This window comes from Euphorbia lathyris, chromosome 4 (genome assembly GCF_963576675.1).
Source record: "Euphorbia lathyris chromosome 4, ddEupLath1.1, whole genome shotgun sequence".
NCBI classification, from domain to species: Eukaryota; Viridiplantae; Streptophyta; class Magnoliopsida; order Malpighiales; family Euphorbiaceae; genus Euphorbia; species Euphorbia lathyris.
The window spans coordinates 17,002,965-17,026,461 of NC_088913.1; the positions used below are offsets into that span (position 1 = coordinate 17,002,965).

The 23,497-nt window shown below is 33.5% G+C and overlaps 2 protein-coding genes and 1 pseudogene across 3 annotated transcripts; all 3 read right to left on the bottom strand.

Annotated features, from left to right (window-relative positions):
• Nucleotides 1–8,610: 8,610 nt before the first annotated feature.
• On the bottom strand, nt 8,611–10,320 carry LOC136226779 (probable UDP-glucosyl transferase 73B6). Its single transcript, XM_066015431.1, has 2 exons — nt 10,031–10,320; nt 8,611–9,940 (listed from the first exon to the last, which is right to left on the bottom strand). Exons 1-2 carry the CDS (start codon nt 10,316–10,318, stop codon nt 8,792–8,794), a joined length of 1,437 nt encoding a protein of 478 aa, XP_065871503.1. The 5' UTR covers nt 10,319–10,320; the 3' UTR covers nt 8,611–8,791.
• A 4,210-nt stretch (nt 10,321–14,530) lies between these two features.
• On the bottom strand, nt 14,531–16,229 carry LOC136226719 (probable UDP-glucosyl transferase 73B6). Of its 2 annotated transcripts, XM_066015360.1 has the most exons (2): nt 15,640–16,229; nt 14,531–15,561 (listed from the first exon to the last, which is right to left on the bottom strand). In XM_066015360.1, the coding sequence occupies exons 1-2, from the start codon at nt 16,085–16,087 to the stop codon at nt 14,660–14,662; spliced, it is 1,350 nt and encodes a 449-aa protein (XP_065871432.1). In that variant the 5' UTR covers nt 16,088–16,229; the 3' UTR covers nt 14,531–14,659. The 2 variants fall into 2 exon arrangements, with proteins under 2 accessions (XP_065871432.1, XP_065871431.1); XM_066015359.1 differs by having other exon boundaries at nt 14,531–16,227.
• A 4,965-nt stretch (nt 16,230–21,194) lies between these two features.
• Nucleotides 21,195–22,607, bottom strand: LOC136227067 (scopoletin glucosyltransferase-like; annotated as a pseudogene).
• Between the last annotated feature and the right edge of the window lie 890 nt (nt 22,608–23,497).

Sequence of the window (23,497 nt, forward strand, 5' to 3'; positions counted from 1 at the left end):
TAAAAATGAGAGCATATGAAAAATTATTAATTATTTATATAAATTTTTACGGGCGTTACACGAACAGAGAAGTAACTGCTCATCAGGATTAGTTCGGTTCCTCTTCTTTGAAGTTGATTCGGTCAACTTAGGGGAGTCTCTTCGGTACCCTATGTGTAATTGCTTCGGTCTTATCTGGTGTTGTGCATCTTCGGTTTATTTGCTCTCCAAGGAAATCAAAATGACTCGATCTCTAAGGGGACAATCCTGACACGCCGCCTGCATGGTAATGTTCACAGTGTCATGGCTGGTACTTTTAGTCAACCCTATTTTATCCTTTAAGTTTTTATCCTTTATTGACACATTTACCATTTTCTGTAATTTGCCAATTAGGTCTTGAGATGCTATAATTCCTCAACTTTTATAAAAGAAAATCAAACTATTATCTTCATATTGAAGTTTGTTAAGGTTTTCATACCTTCAAGGGGGATTTCATTATTCCTACGGATTTAGTCCGTAAAGCTTCAGATTAACTCCTTCTAATTTAGCTAGAGAATAAACTCTTTGTGTGGTTAAGATCAAAACCTCTCATTTTCGATATTAATCCGTATCAATATTGTCTAGTACACCATTTATTTAGGAATTCTTCCAGCTTTCTAAAATGTCATAGGAGGGAATACTGTTTTTCAAATTGCAGATATAAAATGGTACTTTCACCTTAACTTCCTGAAGCATTTCATTACATCAAATAATGATAAAACAGATTCAATTTATATCAAACATGCTGAATTTAAATAACAGGTTTGTTTTATGTTCTCTGAATTTTGAATGACAATGGCATGCTCATAGTTATAATTATGCTAATTTTTTTTCTCTATTTGACGAGTTCTCATATTAAGCATTTGGTTTTCCATATCACTTGTAGGAGTTCCAATTCACATTTAGACACGTGTACTCTAATTCTACTTAATAATTAAAATAGTGAGACCTATTATAATACGTGTGGGTCCATGTTACACATGACAAAATATGTATGAGAGGTCATCCATTTGATATGGAGAATCGGGTGCTTCTAATAATTTTCCCTATTTAACACATCATATTTAAATGATATCCATATAGTCGGGTCATGTTTTTTCTTAACCATATTTTTTCTTTTTGGCTTAATACATCGTTTGTCCTATGAATTTGTCCAAAAAGTTTGATTGTCTACCGAACTTTTAAAGTATCCATGTAGCTCCCTCAACTTGTATAAAATATTCAGTTAGCCCCTGAACTTGCGTAAAATGTAATCAATTGATCACTCGATTGAAAAAAAATAAGTTAAATGTGGAAGATGTAGTGCACGCGTCTTGAGAAAAGTAAAATGACCAAGGTCGGGGTATGCAGTTCTATTATTAGAGAAGACAAGTTTTATAGTTGAGCAAGTAAGAACTTAATTTTTAATCTATTGTGTGAATTATGTAACATTCTAAGACGTGTGCGATACATCTTCTGCATTTAACTTACTTTTTTTACAATCGAGTGATCAATTGATTGCATTTTACGCAAGTTCGCGGGACTAACTGAACATTTTATGTAAGTTGAGGGAACTGATGGACATTTTGAAAGTTCAGGAGACCAGCCAATCAAACTTTTTGAGGGCAAATGATGTATTAAGCGTTTCTTTTTACATATATATCTATATACATGTAAATTAAATCAGAATAAATCATAATGGAGCAATTTTACAATTAAACTACATTCCATAAATTATAGGGTAAATTTCAAATAAAACCCTTGTGGTTTCACTAATTTTCGGATAAAGGAATGTGGTTTACTTTTTTGTCAAAACGAGGATTGAGGTTTTCAACTTTAGCAAAATAAGGACTTTTTCAATTGATACTATTAAAATCACCGTTGACGACTTCAAGAATGACATATCTTAAGAACTACTAATATTCTAAGCAACTTTAATTCTTCAACTTTTTTATTTTGAGATTATTTAGATGATGTTTGGTAAAGAGAGAGAAAGTTCCAAAAAAGATGATTTTCGAAAATCGAAAATGTAGTTCCATAGAAAATATGACATTGAACAACTTTAATTCTTGAAAATTTTCATTTTCAGGTCGTAAAAGATGGTTGTAACAGTATTAATTCAAGTGCGAAACCTCAATCCTCGTTTTGACAAAAAGTAAACCACAGTCCTTTATCTGAAACTTAGTGAAACCACATGAGTTTTATTTGAAATTTACCCTAAATTATAATGCAAATGCAATAAAAATAAAGTTCATTACAATCTGCAAATTAACAAGAGTCTCAATATGTTATTTAAGGTAAAATGCAATCACAACTATTCAAACTTCACTTATTATTTTACTATGATTACTAAACTTCAATTTGTATTACAAAAATCACCAAATCTTTATTTTTTTCACACTAAAGTCACTATTATGAAATTTTATCCAATTATGTACCAAAAAAAAAAACTAATCTGACATCATATCACAATAAACTTAAATCACATTCAACTCTTTAAAAGACGCCATGTCAACTCCGTTAATATCACGTATCAACAAAAACACCTCAAATTTCAATAATTTGACGTTATGTATAGATCGCTATTAACACGACATTAATATAATAATCCTGACATGGTATGAGTCTTGATCCTTGTCTCCGATATAGATTTATTCTGAAATTCATAACGGTACTTTAAAGCATGTTTTTTTCCATCATAAATTAACTTGTGTCAAAAATATCAAATGACATACTTACAGGGGTCATTTACGCACCAATTTGCCATTATAATGACCAAATTAATACGCAAAATTCACTTTAAACAGGATGTATCTGAACTGGGGGCACGTAATGTTCCGTTCGCCGATCCTCTATGCGTCGGCTACTGCATTTCTAGCAGTTCTTTCCACATGTGTCAACAAAATTCCATAGATTTTGCTCCTAACTTGCCTACAAGCTTCCATTTCAGAATCCTCCATGTTCTTAGCTTTACATCTGATATCCAACCAATCACTAACTTTCTTAATCCTGAACATCATTTCAGGTTCCTGAATATCAGGTTCTGAAGAACAGGAATCATCAGTTTTGCAGCTAACACAATCTAAATACTCGTCAACATATTTCAGAAACCATTTATTACTCTCATTACTCAAACAATTCCCCAATTCTTCTGATTTTTTCAATCCACTTCCCATCACCCAATCTTTTCCTGCTTCAGGTTCCATCTTCGTAATTTTCTGCTTCCTCGGAGTGAATGCAGGTTTCGATATGGTCTTTTCATCGGTTGAATTCTTCGTTTCACAGGTATAGTCCGTGGAAAATGGTTTAAGATCGGATTCCAGGGCGGTTTTGATCCATTCTGATGCATTTTTCTTTCTGTCAATTGCAATTTGTGATTCTTGAGTTGGATTATCAGTTTCAGGTTTTTGAAAGATTGGTTTTGTCTGAGACAAGTCATGTTCAAGGCTCAGAAACTTGTCTACTGATTGGTGATGTTCTTCAGCTTGCTTGGCAGATTGAACTTCAGAGTAAATGCTGGAGAAAAGAAAGAAAAAAACATTTCAAGATCTGCAATTTGTTTCAATTCGGATGGGATCGAATCGAAATCAGTATCGTTTTCTGATAGAGCTGAAATCAAGAACTGAATGATGATTGTAAACATTATATAAAACTGCAGACCTTAGGCATTTGAGCAATCTTTCAGCAGCTGATGCTTCTAATAGAGCCTCCACAGCAACAAGACAAGCAGTGTCTCTAATTTGCAACACTTCCTGCAACACAAATTTATATAGGAGAAGTGTTACAGAAAGTGGCGGATCGGGTGCGATAGACGAAAATATGTTAAAATTTACAGATTTTTGGGCCTAAGAATCAGAGACCATTATTTTTGTCCACATTCCTTCACTAACAGTAATACCAAATATGTTATAAATTCTGAATATACTGTAATTATGGATATAAATTTTCTATTTAGCGACGAAACTTTCTGTAGTCATTATAGTTTTTCCTTATTTCTCTCCTATGTTGAACGGAAGCTCTTTTTATTAGCATTTCCACGTTTCGTGTCCGTTTCCATTTATTTTCCATTTCCATTACCGTTTCCTAGCTAATTTTTCTTAGAAATAGCATTTCCTGTATGTTTCTATTGCCATTTCATTTCCCGTTTCGCTTCCGTGCAACATAGTTTCTCTCTAAATCGGGGGTAACGAACCCTCCATGACCCCTTGCAAATTCAACCATGGTTAGAGATAATAAAACTATTATTTGAGCCTTATCAATTTGAACTAGGGTTAATTGCAAGCAGATGCCTTGTGGTTATACGAATTTGCAGATGAGTACATGTAGTCTCTTCTTTACAAACGCAACCCTTGTAGTTGCAAAATGTTGCATTTTTTTTACTTTGCCAAATTTGACCAATAACGACCTCAAAATGAAAATGTTCAAGAATTAAAGTTGTTTAGTATTTATATTTACTATGGAACTATATTTTTTATTTTTCAAAATCATCATTTTTTTAGTTTTCTCTCTCGTAAAAAACAACACCTAAATAACTTCAAACCTAAAAAGTTGAAGAATTAAAGTTTCTTAAAATATCATTTAACTCTTGAAAAATTTTCATTTCGAAGTCGTTATCGGTCAAATTCTGACAAAGTAAACCGAAATGCAAAATTTTACAAACCACACGATTGTGTTTGTAAAAAAAAAAAAAAACAAAATACCAGAAGTACCCATCTGCAAATCAGCGAAACCATAGGGCATCTATATGCAATTAACCTTTTAAACTACTTCATGGATATCATATACTGTAATTATGGATATAAACTTTCTATTTAGCGACGAAAAATTCTGTAGCTAATTTAGTTTTTCTTTATTTCTCCCTGAATCAGGGCAACCAACCCTCCATGACCCCTTGCAAATTTACTAAAAACTATTATTTTGAGCCTTATCAATTTAAACTTTTCATCAATAGTTCTTTAACATAGCATCGGAGCGTCTTAAAGTCTAAATTTTGAATCTCCGACAATCCATTTATTAATCAAATTTCAACACAACGTAGAGTAGGCGAATGTTTATACAAGCTTCAAGTACAGGTTCTTCCAGTCCGTCAGGCAATCCCGTCATAAAAATCGTATGTGAAATCTGCATCGACCAATTAAACCGCGTTTTCATTCCGCCTAAATTCCGTCGGGAAAATGATTTACCGACGGAATGAGGCAACCTGTGACGGCATTTTCCGTCAGAGTTTGACAATTTTCTAGTAGTGTGTGTCGGATTGAACACTTATACGACAATTATTCAAATTTTTAAAAATACAAGAATGAAGAATTAGCGAGAAATTAATTTACCTGGCCTAGTTTAACCAAGGATGAAGGAAGCAAATCCCAGGAAATATGAATGTCATTAATTGAACTGCAACTCACTTCTTCATTGATGGAATCTTCACTTATTAGTTTCTCAGATTCAGAGATGCTATTTTCTCTTGGAGTTTTTGATGATTTTATAGCTATACTAGTCACTGTTCTTTTCGTTATAGTACTCGAATTATCATCCGAACTATTGTTCCTAGGCGAATCAGGCTGCGGAATCTGCAGACGAAAAGATCGAAATGTTAAATCAAGGTGAGAAAACTTGAATCTGAACTGTAAATTCTGTGAGTAAATCACACAAATGGTTACATATGTTTGAGCAATGTTCATAGAAGTTTATTTCATCTCCGTAAATTAATATATCTTTAATTGTACTCATATCGTTGTCACAATGAATGTTTTCCGACTACACTATCACCAAAATTGCTGACATAGACGCTTATCCAAGTCATTATTTACGTGGACGCTCCATTTAAAAGTCCCACTATTGAAAAAATCATAGAGGGATAAACGAAAAATTGTATGCCACGTTGTTTTTGTTAATTCACGTGATGCTTAAACGTAATAGATGACTTGAATAAACGTCCACGACAACAATTCCAGTGACAGTGTCACGGGAAAACCAATGTGACTTTATCCAGTGATGAAACTGAACCAAATACTTCGGGGTCAATCGATCAAAATTTGTTAAGAAATATATATCTTTTATGGGACTAAGCATCACCAACGGCAGATTCCGTTCAGATTCCGTCGGTAACAACAGAAATGTATATCTTTCGACGGAACTTTCTGTCAGTAATTATAATTTTTTTCATTTTATCCTGAGAACCAAATGGCCGACGGACCTTCTGTGACCCCCTTACCTTCCGCCCTTGATATTATCCATACGATATCAAAGATGTGTTATTTTATCGAGATAAAATGAACTTTTGTAATCTTATATATATTGAAACATTACGCAAACATATGTGACGGTCGGAGTTTTCACCTCAAGCTTGACCACAGGACTTTCTGCAATATCAACAATCCTTGTAGGAGCTTCCTTTCCTGTCCAGCTTTTTCTTTTAAACATTGTTGATGTCGCTGCCGTCGAAATCGAGCTTTTACTGTCACAATTCTTCCCATATCTCGGCTTACATTTTCGCAACCCTTTATAATAACTCTCACCGTCATTCCTTTTCGACCTATAACTCATCGTACTCTCGACATCTTCGCCCTTTCGAGGCCTATGCATCGATGATCGTCTACTCGGTTTATCATCCAAGCCCCCTCTCGAAAATCCGGACTTCTCCAGTTGTTTCTTCGTTACCTTTTCGGTACTATCTTGATCAGCCGAAGTCAGGCTTCTAGACCTCCCTATCCCCGGACTTAACGGAGGCTTTTCGCAATGCTTCTCATTAATCACACTAACATTTTCTTCTTTAACCAAACTCACTTCTCCAATTCCGTCGGAACTTTCCTCGTTCGAGCTAATTCCGCTGAAACAATGACGTCCCGTTCGCCTTTCTTCCGATTCAGGGTCTTGTACCGGTTTCTTGACAACATCATCCTGATCAAATGATGAATCCAACTTGGAAACACCAAGGAATTTTTCTAGAACATGTAAAGGGATAAGGTCTTTCGGGTTACCGAGACAGGGATGCCTGCCCGGGAGAGGCCGAATTCCTTTGAGCAACGGAACGGGATACGCGGCTTCTAATTTATCAACAAAAAGGAACTGGCCAATGTGTAATTTGTCATATAAAACCATGTCATCATCTTCTTGTGGTAAGGAGACATAAAGGGCATGAGATAAATCAGAAACTCTTAAGAAAAAACCTTGATTAGGCCAAAGATCACCTTCTCTTAATACAGGGATTATGCTTCTAATCTGTAATAAAACAGGTTTATCTTCCCTTAATGTTGTGCCATCTACAACCATTTCTTGAAGGAATGTTACTAAGGCCCTGGAAGATAATTCTGCTGCCATTTTTTTTCTCCTTTTGATTAAATTTTTCTGATTAGGAAAATTAATTGCAATTAAATTTCTGATTAGGAGAATTTGCAGGTGAATTTGAGAAATGGAAGAAAAGTTAAGAAATTGAATGATTGTGGTTTATTGGGATTGTTTGACTTCCTAAATGTTAGGGTAGTTGAAACTTCCAATAATGTGGGAGGAGACCTGTAATGTTACGATATGTTAGGAATTAAAATTATATGATGATAAAATACTGGAAAAATATTTTGATAAATGTAAATAAAAGTTAAAATCTAATTTTTTTTTTATGTAATTTTCTCTTTATTAAATTGTTCAAATATAGATACTACATTATATTTGATTTTCTAAGTCTAAATTTGTATAAATTAATAGTGAGATGCGTTGGATTGTACTTGAGTTAAGAAAAAAATTCAGGTCCGGATAGACCCGGTCTGACCAGCCCATGTACATTTAACTAACTCATATATACATATTTCTAAACATATCGGTATTTTATACTTTTATTTCTAGTTTTATCATATTTTTTCTTTAAAATATATAAGAATTTCATACTTTTATTTATAGTTTTGTTAAATTCAGTTATTGATTTAGAAAAATAATAAATTCTAATATTGTTAAATTAGTGACCTAAGTAGAATATTTTTTTTTTAGTATTAAACCCTTATAAATATTTAATTTGTACTATTAAGTAACTAATCATCGTCAATCTAACCCATCCATGAATTAAAGTTTAATATAAATGAATTGGATTGGTTTTTTTTTATTGTGTTGGATCAATTTTTAAGTTGATTCACATATATTTTTTCCTTTCCTTTTTATTTACGAGTTATTTGATTATTCATCATATAAATTGATTTATTACTAAAATAATTTTAAATTTAACAGTAAAATAAAATTTTTATTTTTTGTTAAAGTTTTTTTTGCTAATGAGCATTACATTTATAAAGGCTATGCTTACTTTGTTTTTGACAAAGTAAGCTTTACTTTATTTTTTCCACCATTGGATAATGATGAACTTCGACAAAGTAAACTCATCTAATGGTAGAAAAAACAAAGTAAAGCTTACTTTGTCAAAAACAAATAAACATAAAAGGCACCTACATTTATATATAGACATTTTTGTTATAGACAAATGTGTATAATTTTAAAACAAATCTTTAAAACAAATCATTGTAAATTAATCAGTTGGTTAAACCCCAAGTTTATATTAGGCTAATTTTTGTGCAATGATTTATTGCTAAATATCATTAACTTAGATTGCATTTATAATAAAATAAAAAGTACTACTTGATAGTCAAAAACAAGAACTATTTTTTTTTTTTAGAATTCAAAACAAGGAACTATTTTATTGATAAAAACTACTGATTATTCATTACCTAACTGATAAAAGTCTTCAAGTCCTAGCTCATCAAACGGACTCAAGAACTCTAATCTGAACTAACTCACCAAATTTCAGAATCAAAAACTACTAATTCTTGCTTTTCTGAATTTCATCAATGAGAGCATTAAGAGCACAATAAGATGATCCACCTTCTTCAACAGCCTTCTTAGCCATTTCTCCAAGTTCTTTCACTTTCTTCCTCATTGCATCAGCTTCTTCACCTTCCATTATCTTATTCACCGCCATTTTCACTGTCTCACTCTTGATGCTATCTCCTCCAATCTTACTCCATTGTTCAACACCAACAGATACACCAATCTTCAGAATTTCAGTCAACAATTTCTCATTGTAAAATTGCTCAGCACCAAAAGGCCAAGTCACCATTGGTAATCCAGCAGATATTGCTTCCAGTGTAGAATTCCATCCGCAATGACTCACAAATCCTCCAACTGCTTCATGTTCGAGTATAGCAATTTGCGGTGCCCATCCCCGAATTATCAGTCCTTTTCCTTGTGTTCTCTCTTCAAATCCCTCAGGCAACCAGTCTTTTTCATGTGATTCTCTTATCACCGACCAGACAAAGTCCTTCCCGGAGGATTCCAGTCCGATTGCAATCTCCTTCATCTGATCTGCACTCAAATAAGATAATGTACCAAAGGATAAATAAACAACAGAATTCGGTTTCTTCGAGTTCAGCCATTTCCTCAAGCATTCATGTTCGTGGATCGATTTCTCTTCAGCATCTCTGTTGCAGAGTGAAACCGGACCGATAATCCAAGCTCTCCTTCCTAAAAAGTTTCTGTAATGATCAGCATAAACAGGTTCGAGCTCGTAAAAGCTATTCACGATTACTCCGAAACTCGTCAGTTCTGCTTTTCTACATCCTCTAAGTATTTTCGCGAACTGGCTTTCAGGATGATGAGCCGGTAATTGCTTACCGGTTATCGTTATTTCATCAGGAAGATCAGGGATGGTAAACGGCTTCGGATCGGTGTTAACATTAGGACGCTTACCGTAAATGTTCTGCTGAACAGAAATCGCAGCACACATGGCAAACAAACCATTTCCATGGAAAACAACCCTTGGAATCCCGAATTTGGAAGCGGAATCAGTAGCCCAGGGAAAAAACTGATCGGCGACGACAAGATCTGGACGGAGTTGTTCGAGAAGCTTCTCCAGAGGATTTTGAAACAAGGACATAGCGAAGTTAAATTTGTCGAAAACGCCCCATCCTAACTGTGCAAAATGAAGCATTGTACAAAAGTTCAATTTCAGGTTGATCGAAAGATGAAAAGAAAAAAATCAATAAGAAAAGATAATACGTACCTGCAACACTAACTTCCTCTCAAGGATGAGATCGAGATGCTCGCAGCCTTCTGGTAATCCGGCCTCAGCAGTCGGAAATTGAAGCAATTGAATATCAATTTCAGTTTGAAATTGAGATTTCTGGATTTTCCGGGAAACAAAAGGCTGATTGTGAGGAGTGGTAACAATGGTGGTTTTGAGGTTTCTTGAAGCAAAAAGCATAGCAATGTCTATCATAGGAATCATGTGGCCATGAGCCATGTATGGGAACAAGAGAACATGGAGCTGAGGAGCTGATTGAGTAGTCATTATTGAATCTGAAATCTGAATAAAAGAAAGCTGGAACAACTGCAGATTTATAAAGGATAATTATTTCGTATGCATCAAGAATAAGAAGAAGACAAAGTTTATGTGGGAATGTAAAATTACAACTTTCTCTCCACGCATGCACTTTTTGATCCGTACACATTTGACGTTATCCGAGTACGGACTGTTTGTAGTGTAGGGCAACAAATTCTATCGTACTCATAGCAATGAGCAATATAATTTAGGATTTATTTGACATTTAATTTTATTTATTAATTTGGGTTAAGGTGCAAAAATACCCCTAACGTTTGGAGCTATGACCAATTTTACCCCTAACGTCTAAAATAATGCAATTTTACCCATAATGTTGGAAGTCATGAGCAATTTTACCCCTAACGTTGATAAATTGGTTCAATTTGAAAAATAACTGATCAAACTGTGTTATCGGTCATGAATTATCTCATTTACACTTCATATGTGTGTCATTTTATCAGTAACAAATCGCAAGCATATGTTGGGATGTGAAAAAAATAAATAAATATATTGTCTTTTTGTACGAACTAAACAAAAAAAATTCAAAAAATTCACCGAATTTATAAATATTAATCTCCAGCTCTATTATTAAATTATAAAAAATATGAAATCCTTTTTTTAAACGATTTGTTATACAATTGGTGTAGAATAAGAAACAAGAATATCTGTGTTTTATAATAGTGTCTGAAATTGATCTAATTTATCAACGTTAGGGGTAAACTTGATCCTGGCTTCCAACATTAGGGGTAATATTGCACCATTTTAGACGTTAGGGGTAAAATTGCTCATGACCCAAAACGTTAGGGGTATTTTTACACCTTACCCCTATTAATTTTGTAATTAAGGTTAAGATTAAAGGGGTGTTTGGTTACCTACTTTTTACCTCATGTTTGCATTTTCATTTAAAAAGGCAGAGTTCTAGGTATTTGGTTAGACAAATGTTCTTTGTCTTTTACAGCTGAAAACTGTTTTTTTTAATAAAAGCATAAAGTCTCTGTTTTTGGAAAAGCAGTTTTTCAAAAGGCAAACCGAAACAGCAAACATCAAACAGAAACATCAACTAACAAGTAAGAACAACAAATAACAAATAGTCCAACCAGCTTGAATATTACTATCAAAGAAAATTCAAGTTCAACTTCGAAAGAATTTCAATGAAATAATTTATTATTACTATAAGGAATTGAGGTATTGAATTAATTTCAACTATTTAAGTGGAAACTTGTTTAAGTGATCTAATGGTCAGTCTTTAGGGCCTGTTTGGTTCAGCTGTTAGCTAATAGTTGTTGTGGTTGCTGTTAGCTGTTTGCAGTTGCAGTAAGCTGTTAGATGTTGATGTTAGTTGTTTGTTATTAACTGTTTAATTACTAGTCTTTGGTAAAATTATATTGAGCTATTGCTGTTCGGATTTAAAATGTCTAAAATGGACATGTTTTAAATTAATCAACGATGAAATTATAAAAGGAAAAATGTGAAAAAATGTCCATAACTTTAACAACTAGGAATAATTTTACTCTTTAACGTCTAAAATTATACAATTTCATAACGCTGACAGCTAAGAGCAATTTTACCCCATAACATTTGCAAGTTGGGTCGATTTTATATATTATTAGAATATATAGATATTTGATTTTATATTCTACACCAATTGCACATACTAGTAGTTCTAAAAAAGAGATGTCATATTTTTTTGTGATTTAATAATAAAATTGATATTTATAAATTCGACGAAATAGTTGAATTTTTTTGGTCAACTCGTACAAAAGACAATATATTTTTTTTTCTTAAAAAAAAATTCACGTCTAATTATATGTTTGTGATCTCTTACTAACGATGATAAAATGGTAAAATGGTGCACATGTGAAATGTAGATGACAATATTCATGATCAAAAAGACAATTTAATAAATTATTTCTCAAATTGACTCAACTTGTCAATGTAAGAGATAAAATTCCTTTTGGCTGCCAACATTAGGAGTATAATTGCACCATTGTATCATGACTAAGATTGATTTCTTATCGATGAGTACTTCAGCTTGAAGGGGGGTAACACTTTTAGTTTTTCTTTTTTTTTGGTAGGAATAAGAAAAATAAAAAACAAACAAAGCAAAACCTAACTCGGAATTAGTCTGGAAAAGCTAACTCCCACCACATCCTCCAGAAGGATTGAGGAGAGAAAGGCCGGAGGAACAGGATAATTAGTGACTCCCCAACTTCCTTCATGACCTGCAGCCGCCAGACGATCCGCCACCCTGTTCTGCTCTCTAAAGATATGACAGAAAGTGATAGAAGCAAAGGAATGGCAGAGCCTCTTGATCCCTTTAATAATATTTTTGCCTTTCATCCCAATAGCTAAATTGCTGGAAATTAACCTGATAGCTTCATGATTATCAGATTCAACACTCAGATTAACAATCCCCATATTGCTGGCCAGTGCAAGACCAGAATAAATACCCCACAACTCGGCTAAGAAGGAGGACCCTATGCTAAGATTATGCGAGAACCCAGAAATCCAAGCACCCCCATCATCTCTCAAGACTCCACTAGCAGCAATCTTACCATTAGTAAGACAAGATCCATCCGTGTTGAGCTTTATCACCTCTTCTTGAGGTCTTCTCCAGCAAAGAAAGTGAAGAGACTTCCTCTGAATATAACGATCAAAAGAATCTTCCAAAAAACTATTAACAACCTGGTAGACCTTTTTAGCAAAAAAGTCCACCAAGTCAGGGATATTAATAGAAACTGATTCAAAAATCTCCTTATTCCTCCAATCCCAGATTTGGTGACAGACAATTGAAAAGAAGATTTCTCCATGGTCAAGATTAGAAAGCAATTTCCCACTGACCCCATCCTCAAACCAATCCAGATTAGAATAAGAGAAGAACATATCAATCATATTACTGGGGAGAATTTTACTCCAAATACCTTTACTTCTCTCACAGTCCCTCAGAGCATGACAAATAGTTTCTTCATGCCCTCTACATCTGCTACAATCTCCTGACTCCACCAAATGGCGTCTTTTCCTATCTGAATTAGTAAGAAGCCTGTTCTTGATCCCAAGCCATAAGAAACTTCTAACTCTGTACGGAACTTTTAAAGACCAAATCAACTTCCAAATAGCAGAATGAGGCTCCTCATCACCGTTGCTAAAAGCTTCAAAGGCTGACTTACAAGTATAAGCACCGCTGTTTGTAGAAGACCAACAAAAATTATCCATATCCTCATCCATGTTACTAATTTTAACTCCTCTAATTCTAAGGAGAGTCTCCAAGCTAAAGAAAGCCTCAAATTTAGGCCAAATCCAATCACCTTCTGAATCAACCACATCCGCAATCTTCCAGTTGTAAAAACTAACAGGCGGAAGAGAGTTACAAACCTCTAACAGAGGCTTGTCACCAATCCACTTATCATGCCAAAAGCTGATCGTCTTACCATTTCCCACATCCCAACCGATCCCAGTACAAAATTCTGAGAAAATAGAACTCAGGCCTTTTCAGAGGAAGGAACAACTAACCACTCTATCTTTGGGCCCTCCAAAAATCTTATCTTTTCTATATTTTCCACCGAGTAAGCGAACCCAAAGCGCCGAAGGATTTTACCACATTCTCCAAAGAAGCTTCATCAAAAGAACCTTATTATTATCTTTAGCCTGTCTAATCCCTAGACCCCCTCTATCTATAGGCTTACAAACCTCCTTCCACGGGACCAGATGAATCTTCTTACTATCCCCAGAATTCCCCCACAGAAAACGGCGGTTAATTTTAACACTTTTAGTTTTTCTGATTGTATAAATACCCATCTTTCTTCCATTAATAAAGTAATTCAGTTTTATGATATTTTACTCTCTTAAATCTCCTTATCTCTCTAACAATAAACGATGCCTTCTATGGTTACTTTGTTTTTGACAAAGCAAAACGTATTTTGTTTTTTCACCATTAGATGATGGTGGACTTTAACAAAGTAAATTCATCCAATGATAGTAAAAACAAAGTAAGACTTACTTCGTAAAAACAAAATAACTATAGCCTAATCCTAAACTTAAATTAGCCTAATCCTAAACTTAAATTGCATTTATATAACTATTTTACTGATAAAAACTGCTGATAATTCATTAAACTAAACTGATAAAAGCCATAACCTCTAACCTGAACTAAATAAATATCATAAACTTAAACTTCAATTGCATTATAATTATAATAAAAAGTACCACTTGATATAAAACAAGAACTGCTTTATTTAATAATAAAAACTACTGATAAAAGTCATCAAGAACTCTAAACTGAAATAACTAACCAAATTTCATAATTAAAACCTACTAATTCTTGCTTTTCTGAACTTCATCAATGAGAGCATTCAGAGCAGAATAAGATGATCCACCTTCTTTAACAGCCTTCTTAGCCATTTCTCCAAGTTCCTTCACTTTCTTCCTCATTTTTTCAGCTTCTTCACCTTCCATTATCTTATTCACCGCCATTTTCACAGTCTCACTCTTGATGCTATCTCCTCCCATCTTTGTCCATTCTTCAACACCAACGGATACACCAATTTTCAGAATTTCAGTCAACAATTTCTCATTGTAAAATTGTTCAGCACCAAAGGGCCAAGTCACAATTGGCAATCCAGCAGCTATTGCTTCCAATGTCGAATTCCACCCGCAATGACTCACAAATCCTCCAACTGCTTCATGTTCAAGTATCGCAACTTGCGGTACCCATCCTCGAATTATCAGTCCTTTTCCTTCCATTCTCTCTTCAAATCCCGCAGGCAACCAATCTTTTTCATGATCTGATTCTCTTATCACCGACCAGATAAAGTCCTTCCCGGAGGATTCGAGTCCGATTGCAATCTCCTTCATCTGATCTGCACTCAAATAAGATAATGTACCAAATGATAAATAAACAACAGAATTCGGTTTCTTTGAATTCAGCCATTTCAAGGATTCATGTTCATCCTCTGATTTCTCTTCAACATCTCTGTTGCAAAGTGAAACCGGACCGATACTCCAAGCTCTCCTTTCTAAAAAGTTTCTGTAATGATCAGCATAAGCCGGTTCAAGCTCGTAAAAGCTATTCACGATTACTCCGAAACTCCTCCGTTCTACTTCTCTGCATGCTATAAATAGTTTCACAGTCTCGCTTTCACCACGATTAGCTGGCAATTGCTTCCCGGTGATCGTTATTTCATCGGGAAGATCAGGGATGACAAACGGCGTCGGATCTGAGTCAACATTCAGATGCTTCGCGTAAATGTTCTGCTCAACAGAAATAGCAGCACACATAGCAAAAAAACCATTACCATGGAAAACAACCCTTGGAATACCGAATTTGGAAGCGGAATCAGTAGCCCAATGAAAGAAATGATCGGCGACTACAAGATCTGGACGGAGTTTTTCCAGAAGCTTCTCCAAAGGATGTTTAAAAAAGGTCGTAGCGAAGTTGAATCTGTCGAAAATCTCCCAGCTGGCTAACTTTTTCTCAAGGATGAAATCGAGATGCTCGCAGCCTTCCGGTAATCCGGACTCGGCCGTCGGAAATTGAAGCAATTGAATATCAATTTGAGTTTGAAATTTGGAATTCTTGATTTGCCGGGAAACAAGAGGCTGATTGAGAGGAGTGGTAACAATGGTGGTTTTGAGGTTTCTTGAAGCAAAAAGCAAAGCAATGTCTATCATAGGAATCATGTGGCCATGAGCCATGTATGGGAACAAGAGAACATGGAGTTTAGGAGCTGATTGATTATCCATGGTTGAATCTGAAATCTGAATAGAAAGAAAGCTGGAACAACTGCAGATTTATAAAGTGAAGAAGAGAAAGTTTCTATGGGAATGTAAAATTACAACTTTGTCTCCAAGCAGCACACTTGATCCGTACATATTTGACGTTATCCGAGTACGGATGATATTGTGATTTAGTTACAACTTCCTCTCCACGCACAGCAATATATCCCACTCATATTTTAGGATTTACATTAGATTTAATTATTTTTAAAATTTAGCAATTTCTTTTATTATTATTTTTATAATATTTTAATTTTGATATTCCAGGATTTTCAGAGGAAAAGAAATATTTTTTGATGATAGACAATATCATAATAATAATAGGTTCAATTTTTTAATAAAATATTTTGTTTATTTTTTATTGGAATATATTTGAAACATTTAATAATGTGTGTTAAGTAAAAAAAAATTTAAAAACATTTAGTAAAATTAAAATTCTAAATTTCATTATTTTTTATCTAAAATAGTATATATATAAATAAAACATATCCAAAATTTATTTTTGCCAAATCGTTATGTGGCTGCGCAGAATATAAATTTTCAGTGTAAAAATAGATTTTAGATATCAAATGTAAACGTGATAAAGTTCTGAGTATAAAAAATATATTATACTTTCAGTGTTGATTTATCATGAAGTATACAACTTAAGATGTTGGTCCATATTCCACAAAAATTAAGCTGTATACACACAATTTGTCGAATCACAATTCATTAGGTATATGAAACACACTAGTTGATGGAGAAATTTTACAGTACTCTATGAGTAATATTTTCGAACAATGACAATTATTTTGAATCCTACTACATGGACATGATTGGTGGAAAAAACTATGAGCCTGTTTGGTTCAGCTGTTAGCTGTTAGCTGTTGCGGTTGCTGTTAGCTGTTAGCTGTTTGTTATTAGCTGTTTAATTACTAGTGTTTGGTAAAATTATATTGAACTGTTGCTGTTCGGATTTAAAATGTCTAAAATGTACATGTTTTAAATTAATCAATGATGAAATTATGAAAGGATGAAATTATGAAAGGAAAAATGTGAAAAAATGCACATAACGTTTACAAACTAGAAATAATTTTACTCTTAATGTCTAAAATGGTGCGATTTTACCCATAACGCTGGCAGTTAAGAGCAATTTTACATCTAACATTGGTAAGTTGAGTCTATTTCAGATATTATTAGAAAACATAGATATTTTATTTCTTATTATACACCAATTGCACATACGAGTAATTCTAAAAAAGATATTTCATATTTTTTTTTGTGATTTAATAATAAAATTGAAAATTAATATTTATAAATTCGATGAAATATGAGAATTTTTTTGTCCAACTTGTACAAAAGACAATATTGGGGTTTTACACCTTATCCTATTATAAAATAAAACATGTGTTACACAAATTAATAAAAAATAATCTATATGAAAAATAAAAAATTTATTTAGCGCAACAAAATCTTGTTTCTCAGTAATTATGAGAAATATAAATAATGTTAAAGAATAAATATATTTTGTGTAAATAGGAAGAATAATTCTGTCAATAACAACTAACTGCAAACTATTTATGAAAAGCTCCAAATAGGAGCTTTTCATGAAACGCTCCAAAACGCTGCAGTTTCCAGAGAAAATGATAAACACTGTGGTTATATAAACCTAACCAAACGCTATATTTCCTGCGGTTTGGAGTGAAACGCTCCGAAAAGCTGAAACAAACACCCTCTATATATACATGTATCGTGATTCATTTGTCGGGAGTATTAGGCTCTGTTCTTTTTTACTGAAAAAAACCCGAACTGAAGTGAACTTAATGCTACTAAACTGAATTGAAGTGAACTGAATTATACTGAAACTGATATAATAATATAATCCTTTAAAATAGCAATAATTAAAATAAAAAGCTTATAAAAATAATAATGGTTGTAACAATAATAGTAATAATTAATAATTATAATTATAATAAATAATGATAAATTACTGAACTAAACTGATATGAGTTGAACTGAATTAAACTGAATGCTACTTAATTGAACTGAACTTATTCATACTGAAATTAAGTAACAAAGAATATGATATTACTTTAGAAAAACCCTAAAATTTTCCCTAGTTAATGAGGATTTTATTATGGGAAAATTTACATATAAATTCACTTTTAAAAAAATATCTACAAGATTGAACATTAGAAAACTCCATCATTGTTTCAATACTTAACGTTTTCTCTCTCAAGCATTTATTAACTTAGGGTCTGTTTGGTTCAGCTGTTAGCTAATAATTGTTCCGGTTACTGTTAGTTGTTTGCAGTTACAGTAAGATGTTACTATTAGCTGTTTAATTATTAGTGATTGGTAAAATTATATTGAACTGTTGCTATTCGGATTTAAAATGCCTAATATGGACATGTTTTAAATTAAGGGTTAATTTCAGATATAACCCCTGTGGTTTCAAGTTTTGGTAAATAAATACCTATCGTTTGATTTCGAGCAAATAAATACATGTGGTATGCTCCGTTTTTCAAAAACGCGGAAACAGAGAAGACACCATTTATATGTTGACATGGTCGGGGGTAACTTAGTGAATAAGAGTTAATTTCAAATAAATTGTTGTGGTTTGCGTGTTTTTACAAATAGGTACCTGTGGTTTGGATATTTTTACAAATAGGTACATGTGATTTGGATATTTTTGGGGTTTGGATATTTTTGCAAATAGGTACCCGTGGTATAAGAAACCATAAATAAACGCTTAATTTAGGCAAATATTGTCCAAAAAAACCGAAGCTTAATAACTTTGGTAATTCCATACTAAGCGTAGTCGGATTTGAAGAACCTCTACCTTGATTTCTGGACAATAGTTTGGAATTGCCAAAGTTATTAAGCTTCAATTTTTGGACAATATTTGCCTAAACGCGTTCTCTAAAAAATATGGATTTTTTGAACTCTATGTTGCACATAAACTGATACGTGTACGAAATGCATAAAGGGGTACGAAATGCGAAAAGACTAGTGACGAAAAGTTTTCGTGCAACATAGGAAGTCAGTTTAGCCGTAGACCTGACAATTATCGGGTTCGAGTCGTGTTCATGTCGTGTCTTTTCAGGTTCGTGTCAAAAAGAGAAAACCCAAACCCAACCCAAAAACTTTCGTGTCACAATTGTTTTAACCTGTTTGGATTAGTGTCGATTCTGTTTCATGTTTTCGGGTTACATGTAATTTTGTTATACATATATATTAATGATAACTAGTAAAAATATAAGAAGATATGATACTATTTTTAAATATTTTGTGTCGTTTTTAAATTAGTATGTTAACAATAACCATTGAAAAGTTGGTTAATATCATGTCAGAGGGTCATGTAATGTGTTTATAACAATTTAGGAGGTTCGAATTAATATTTGTAAGTAATAGTTATAATTTTATTATCTTTATTAATAAAATGACATAAAAAACACGAGAAAATATAACAATAATTTTCAATATTCGTGTCATTTCGTGTCGTTTTCGGATTCAAACGTCAACCCTAATCCAACTCAAAAATTTACATGGCAGTTTCGTGTCAACCCAAAAATGACACATTACCTGTTAAACTAAACCAAACGCTAAAATTGCATGTTGATTTCATGTCGTGTAATGGAGTTGTACGTACTTTTGCCATCTCTAGTTAGTCTCTAGAAATCCTTGAACTTCTTTAAACGATGTTTTGAAAGAACGACTAAATTGCAATTAAATTATGTTACTGAAAGAAGTAGAGACATTGACAATATTCCCACTAACAAGAATCGATGGACTAATGAATAATTCCTACAAAGTTTCATTTATCAGACAAAAAAAAAAACCTTAGTTTTTATAATTTAAAACGAAACCGAAAATTATCAAAGCTACGTTCGGAAAAGGTTGGATTTAAGAGAAGGAAGAGAAAATAACTCCACACTTATATGCATTGAAGGAACCCTGAACTTGAATATGTACTAAAGTGAAGATAGCATCTTTAAGATTCCGAAAACACGTTAGTTTTGGAGATTTCAGAAAAGGGTAAGAAAATGAAGAGGTCTGATTCATTTTCTTAGTGTTTGTTTTATCAATTCAATCATTCTTTTTCGTCTCGTTTTCACTAATTTGAACATCATCTCCTTATAAAATTTCATTTGTTTTTGATTTTTTTTGTTCCATATATTTATTTAGTTTCATCTTTTTAATCTTTGAATTAATTTCACTTTTGATCCTTATAGTTATATATTATTTATTAGGTAAATTACACCCATGACCACTGAACTTTATCCATTTTCACATTATGGCCACTGAACTTTATTTCTTCCCAGTATGACCACTGAACTTTACAATTTTTAACACCGGTGACACTCAATTTTAACTAACTTCTCAAAATGGATGTTAACGATTGTTAACGACATCAAAATAAAAATATTCAAGAATTAAAGTTATTCAGAACGACACTTACCATGAACCTACATTTTTTATTTTCAAAAATCACATTTTTTGGAGCTTTCTCTCTCTAAAAATTTATTTTCTCTCTCATAACCAAACAACACCTAAATGACCTTAAAACAAAAAATTTCAAGAATTGAAGTTCCTTAAAATATTATTAACGCTTTGGATTTTTTGTTTTTAGCCACCAACGGTCATTTTGAGGCGTTGAGTGACCACCGGTGATAAAAATTATAAAATTCAGTGATCATACCGGAAAGAAATGAAGTTCAATCGCCATAATGTGAAAATAGGTAAAGTTCAGTGGCCATGGGTGTAATTTACCAGTTGGTTGAACTATCGTTATATTTTTGTGCAAGGATTTATTCCTAAATATCGTTAACTTAAATTGCATTTATAATAAAATAAAAATTTATAATAAAATAAAAAGTGCTACTGATACTTCATTAAACTAACTCATAAAAGTTCATCAAGACCTAGTTCTAAACTGATATAACTAACTAAATTTCATAAACAAACACTACTGATACTTCATTAAACTAATTAACTGATAAAAGTCATCATACTAATTAGATGAAATAACTAACCAAATTTCATAATAAAAAACTACTAATTCTTGTTTTTCTGAAGTTCATCAATGAGATCACTAAGAGGAATAAGATGATCCACCCTCTTCAACAGCCTTCTTAGCCATATCCCCATGTTGCTTCACTTTCTTCCTCATTTCATCAGCTTCTTCACCTTCCATTATCTTATTCACCGCCATTTTCACTGTCTCACTCTTGATGCTATCTCCTCCAATCTTACTCCATTGTTCAACACCAACAGATACACCAATCTTCAGAATTTCAGTTAACAACTTTTCATTGTAAAATTGCTCAGCACCAAAAGGCCAAGTCACCATTGGTAATCCAGCAGAAATTGCTTCTAGTGTCGAATTATCAGTCCTTTTCCTTCTATTCTCTCTTCAAATCCCTCAGGCAACCAATCTTTTTCCTGATCCGATTCTCTTATCACCGACCAGATAAAGTCCTTCCGGGAGGATTCAAGTCCGATTGCAATCTCCTTCATCTGATCTGCACTCATATAAGATAATGTACCAAAGGATAAATAAACAACAGATTCGGTTTCTTAGAGTTCAGCCATTTCATCAAGCATTCATGTTCGTCGATGGATTTCTCTTCAACATCTCTGTTGCCGAGTGAAACCGGACCGATAATCCAAGCTCTCGTTCCTAAAATCTTTCTGTAATGATCAGCATAAGCAGGTTCGAGCTCGTAGAAACTATTGACTATTTCTCCGAAACTCGTCGTCTCTGCTTTTCTGCCTCCCTGAAACAGTTTCACTGTCTCGCTTGGAAAAGATAAGCCGGCAATTGCTTCCCCGTTATCGTTATTTCACCTGGGAGATCAGGGATAATAAACGGCGTCGGATCGGAGGTAACATTGGGACGCTTCGAGTAAATGTTCTGCTCAACGGAAAACCGAGCACACATAGCCAAGAGACCATTTCCATGGAAAACAACCCTTGGAATCCCGAATTTGGAAGCGGAATCAGTAGCCAAGGAAAAAACTGATCCGCGACGACAAGATCTGGACGGAGTTGTTCCAGAAGCTTCTCCAGAGGATGTTGAAGCAAGGTTGTACCGAAGTTAAATTTGTCGAAAACGCCCCAGCCTAACTGTTGAAAATGAAGCAATATTGTAGAAAAAGTTAAGTAAATGTCAGATTGATCGAAAGATGAAAAAGAAACAAAGGAAAAGAAAAGAAAAGATAATACGTACCTGCAACACTAACTTTCTCTCAAGGATGACATCGAGATGCTCGCAGCCTTCTGGTAATCCGGCCTCGGCAGTCGGAAATTGAAGCAATTGAATATCAATTTCAGTTTGAAATTGGGATTTCTGGATTTTCCGGGAAACAAAAGGCTCGTTGTGAGGAGTGGTAACTATGGTGGTTTTGAGGTTTCTTGAGGCAAAAACGTTAGCAATGTCTATCATAGGAATCATGTGCCCATGAGCCATGTATGGGAACAACAGAACATGGAGCTTAGGAGCCATTATTGAATCTGAAATCTGAAATCTGGATGGAAAGAAAGATGAATGGTAGGTTTGTTTTATTTGTTGTTTGCTGTATACTGTTACTTTTTGTTGTTTGCTGTTTGAAAAGACTTCTGTTCTAAAAAGCAGGATTCCTACTTTTATAAAATGCTACTTTTCGATTATAAAAGGCAAACTGTAGGTGTCTAACTAAATACTTTAAACTTTGTTTTTCAAAATGAAAAGGTAAATAGGAGATCAAAGAGCAACTACCATCCGAATAAAAAGAAAGCTGGAGCAACTGCAGATTTATAAAGGATATTTCAACAAGAATAAGAAGAAAGACAAAGTTTCTATGACTGAGAATGTAAAATTACAACTTTCTCTCCACGTATCCACTTGATCCGTACACATTGGACGTTATCCGAGTACGGATTGTTTGAACTGTTGAAATTGTGACTCACAGCAATATATCCCACTGAGAATGGAGTACTTTATTTATTTATTTTTTAAATTTAGTAATTATTTCTATTATTATTAATTTTGTAATATTTTAATCCAGTATTTAAAGAATATTCCACGATTTCCAGAGAAAAAAGAATTTTTTTTTTTATGATAGACATGTTAATAAGTATCTCTTCCGTTTTTGACCCACAAGCATGCTATAGAAAAAAGAAAAGCGTATTTGTTCGTTCTATATGTCACCTCATATGTTAAAAATAATAGATCAACGATATTATGTGCATGAGATTTAAATGAGCCAACTTTATGATTGTGATAGGTTTTTAAAACCAAATAGGCTTAACGTATATTTACAACCTTAAAAACCTATCAAATAGGGATGGCAACGGGTACTATACCCGTGGGTACCCAGCACTACCCGACCCTAATAGGACTACCCGTATCCTGTA